At 69.5% G+C, this 3,497-nt stretch overlaps 2 protein-coding genes across 2 annotated transcripts; one reads left to right on the top strand and one right to left on the bottom strand.

Annotated features, from left to right (window-relative positions):
- The first annotated feature begins 77 nt into the window (after positions 1-77).
- ASB8 (ankyrin repeat and SOCS box containing 8) lies at positions 78-2,147 on the top strand. The gene is made up of 2 exons (XM_035313271.1): positions 78-210; positions 515-2,147. Exons 1-2 carry the CDS (start codon positions 124-126, stop codon positions 1,145-1,147), a joined length of 720 nt encoding a protein of 239 aa, XP_035169162.1. The 5' UTR covers positions 78-123; the 3' UTR covers positions 1,148-2,147.
- Positions 2,148-2,728: 581 nt separating this feature from the next.
- LOC118158601 (ATP-dependent 6-phosphofructokinase, muscle type-like) lies at positions 2,729-3,473 on the bottom strand. Its single transcript, XM_035313270.1, has 3 exons — positions 3,313-3,473; positions 3,107-3,212; positions 2,729-2,975 (listed from the first exon to the last, which is right to left on the bottom strand). The coding sequence occupies exons 1-3, from the start codon at positions 3,368-3,370 to the stop codon at positions 2,828-2,830; spliced, it is 312 nt and encodes a 103-aa protein (XP_035169161.1). The 5' UTR covers positions 3,371-3,473; the 3' UTR covers positions 2,729-2,827.
- Between the last annotated feature and the right edge of the window lie 24 nt (positions 3,474-3,497).

Raw genomic sequence — 3,497 nt, 5'->3', positions numbered from 1 at the left:
TGCCAATTAGGGGTGCCCCGTTAATGACAGGTGCCAATTAGGGGTACTCCATTAATGACAGGTGCCAATTAGGGGCGCCCCGTTAACGCCGCCGTGTCCCCGCAGGGCGCCGACGTGAACGGCATGCACGGCACCCTGAAGCCGCTGCACTGCGCCTGCATGGTGGCCGACGCCGACTGCGTGGAGCTGCTGCTGCAGAAGGGAGCGGAGGTAACGGCGGCTCTGCCCCTGCTCTGCCCCTTTTTGGGGCAAAACGAGCCGGGTGAAGGTGCTCCGCAGGAGCAGGGAGCTTTTTGTTTCCTTTTTACCATCTCGGCGCAGTTTTGTGGCTGAGGTTTTGCTCGTTCGGGGCGGGAGGGCGAGACCCGAAGGGCCACCGAACACCGCCCGTCTCCTGCCCGGTTTTAGTGGGGGAATCTCACGCCGCTCCCCCGTTTTCCCACCCCGTGGTGCCGCGGGGAGGGCCCCGCCTGTCCCGCCCGCCGCGCCTCCTCCCGCCCTTCTTCTCCCGCAGGTCAACGCCCTGGACGGCTACAACCGCACGGCGCTGCACTACGCGGCCGAGAAGGACGAGACGTGCGTGGAGATCCTGCTGGAGTACGGGGCCGACCCCAACGCGCTGGACGGCAACAAGGACACGCCGCTGCACTGGGCCGCCTTCAAGAACACGGCCGAGTGCGTGCGCTCGCTGCTGGAGAACGGCGCCCTGGTGAACGCCCGCGACTACAACGACGACACGCCGCTCAGCTGGGCCGCCATGAAGGGCAACCTGGAGAGCGTGAGCGTCCTGCTCGACTTCGGGGCCGAGGTGCGGGTGGTCAACCTGAAGGGGCAGACGCCCATCTCGCGCCTGGTGGCGCTGCTGGTGCGGGGACTGGGCACGGAGCGCGAGGATTCCTGCTTCGACCTCCTGCACCGCGCCATCGGACACTTCGAGCTGCGCAAGAACGGCAGCATGCCCTGGGAGGTGACCAGGGACCAGCAGCTCTGCCAGAAGCTCACGCTGCTCTGCTCGGCCCCCGGCACGCTGCAGACGCTCTCGCGCTACGCCGTGCGCCGCAGCCTGGGCGTGCGCTTCCTGCCCGAGGCCGTGGAGCAGCTGCCCCTGCCCACCTGCCTGAAGGAGTACGTGCTGCTCCTCAGCTAGGCGCCGGGAGCACCCAGCTGGGCACCCGCGGGCGCTGGGCGAGCAGCGGGGACGCTCCGGAAGGCCCCGCGTCCTCTCCGCGCCTGCCACGCTTGCTCCTCGCGAGCTCCTTCGCTGCGTTTTCAGCCGCGCGAGGAGGATCGACGCTCCCTCTAACGGATGGCGAAGCCGTCGCGGCCGCGGGATTAACCCGGTCCTTTTTTTTTTTTTCTTTGGTGTTTTGTTTTGTGCATTTTTTTTTGTTGTTCCGCGGTGGGCAAAGCGAGGCTTTCCGGGCGAGACCAGCGAAATCTCTCCCTTGGGAAGGACTCGGGGCGCCGCAGGGTACGGAGAGGCCCCGCGGGCGACCGCACGCCTCGAGCCCGTTCCTCCTGCAGCCCCCTGGGGCGAGCGCCCGCCTCACCGCGCACGGCACCCGGGGCTCCCCCTCGGACCCGGGGCTCCCCCTCGGACCCGGGGCAGCTTCGTTCACCCCCGTACCCCTGAGTTTTACGACGTAACGGTGCGTTAGGGACAGGAGGCGGGGAGCTGGAGGGGACGCAGCGCCCGCAGGAGCGAGAAGCCTCCGTGGGGCGCGAGGCCAGCGAGGGGAGGAGGTGCCCTGACGGCGCAGCACCGGGGCCCGGCGTCCCCGTGTCACCGGGGCGCAGCTCTCGCTGCTCTCTGCCCCTCCCAGAAATTTGGCCACGATTCCTGCGAAAGAAGAAAACGTTTCCCTGCCGTCCAGAATGGCTCCGGGCACGAGATGCTCCCGAGCAGGAGGCGTTGGCTCCCCTCTGCCGTCAGAGCTCTCGCTGGGGTTCTGCGCTGCCCCCTCCCCGCCTCGTGGCTGGTTTTATTTATGTGTGTTCGTACCGCGGGCGCGCCGAGGCGCTGGGAGCTGCTCCCCGGGTCGCTGCCTCTCGCTCCCGACGGTGGGCGAGGGGCGAAACCCCCCCGGAGCTCCGCTGCCCGCCCCGTCCCCAGCTTGTGTGCACAGAAATAAACGGCTCCTCGCAAGCCCCGCGGCGCCGGGAGGTTTCTGGTGGTGCCTGGGGGAGCAGGGGGGGTGCCCCGCTCTCCTCTGGGGCTGGGGGGCATGCGGTGGGGGGGGGTCTTGGGTGGGGGGGGTGGTGCCGGCCGTGATGCTCCCGGTTTTGGCTCGGCGTCTTCGCCCGGGGATCCTCCGGGAGAGCCGCACCGGGTGCCCGGGGGGGGAGGGGAGAAAGGTAAACGTGGGGGCTGGCTGCGGTGGGAGAGCCAGGGGGGGAGAAGAGCAGCCGGCAATGCTTTAATTCCTCCCGGCAATGCTTTAATTAATTCCTCCCCGTCGCGCTGGGAACGAGGCTGTGGGGCCGAACGTGGCGGGGGAGCCACGAGGGAGCCGCGCTTCCCTCCACCCACGGGGCAAGCGGCGGAGGGCGCGAGCGCGACGCGTGTTTGCCACCGCCGTGAGCGGCGCCGCTTTTATTGAAGCGTCTTAATTGGGAATTCAGACCCAAAGCGCTGCCCCCGGGGACGCGGCAGCCCTCGCTCTCAGGGCAGCGCCACGTCCCGCCGGGCCGTGAGCGGCTCGGGAAGCGCCGCGCTGTTGCCGCAGCCGCCCCGCTGGGTCTGACCCGGCCCGAATTTACCCCGAGGACGCCCCCAGCCGCGGGAAAGCAGCGCGAGGGTCCCCGGCGCCGCGCCGCCGGTCGCCCCTCAGATGTTGGACTCGAGGGAGATCCGCTTCTGCCGGACGTGCTCCAGGTGCGCCTTCTCCGAGGTGTCCAGCTCGATGTTGTACTTGGCCAGGATCTTCAGGATGGGGCGCAGCTTCAGCCACCACTGCTCCTTGGGGATGCGGTGCCTGGGAGGGGGAGAGGGCGGCGGGAACCCCGGCTGCGCTCCCATCCCGCAGCCTTCCTCCTCCTCCCTCCTCCTCCTCCTCCTCCCCAGCCCCCGGGGGGGGGCTGCAGGGCAGGGGGAGGGGGCACCTACTCGAAGTCCGTCTGCTCCTTGAGCTCGGTGACGGGCTGGAAGACCAGGCTGCGCTTGCGCATGCCCAGCAGGCACGCCGAGTCGGCCGTGTTGGCGAAGATGCGACCTGCAACAAGGGGCAGCGGCAGGCTCAGCCTCTTGGTGACCCCCCCGGCCCCCCAGTGCAGCCAGGAGGGAGCCCCCCCCCCCCCCCCCACAGGACCCACCGTGCCGGGAGCACTCCTTGATCTTCCCGGTGATCCAGGCCACCGCCTTGGCGCCCATCTTCGTGCCGAAATTCCTGTCGAAGGGGGTCGGGGTGCCGCCCTGCGGGACAAACGGCACCGGGCCATGGGGCGGGGGGGGGAGAGCTGCGCCCTGGGGAGGGGGGGGGTGCAGGGGGGGGGCTCCA

The sequence above is a fragment of the Oxyura jamaicensis genome, assembly GCF_011077185.1.
Source record: "Oxyura jamaicensis isolate SHBP4307 breed ruddy duck chromosome 33 unlocalized genomic scaffold, BPBGC_Ojam_1.0 oxy33_random_OJ70322, whole genome shotgun sequence".
Lineage (NCBI taxonomy): Eukaryota > Metazoa > Chordata > Aves > Anseriformes > Anatidae > Oxyura > Oxyura jamaicensis.
Note: the sequence above shows the minus strand (reverse complement) of the source record. Positions and strands in the feature narration are given on the sequence as shown.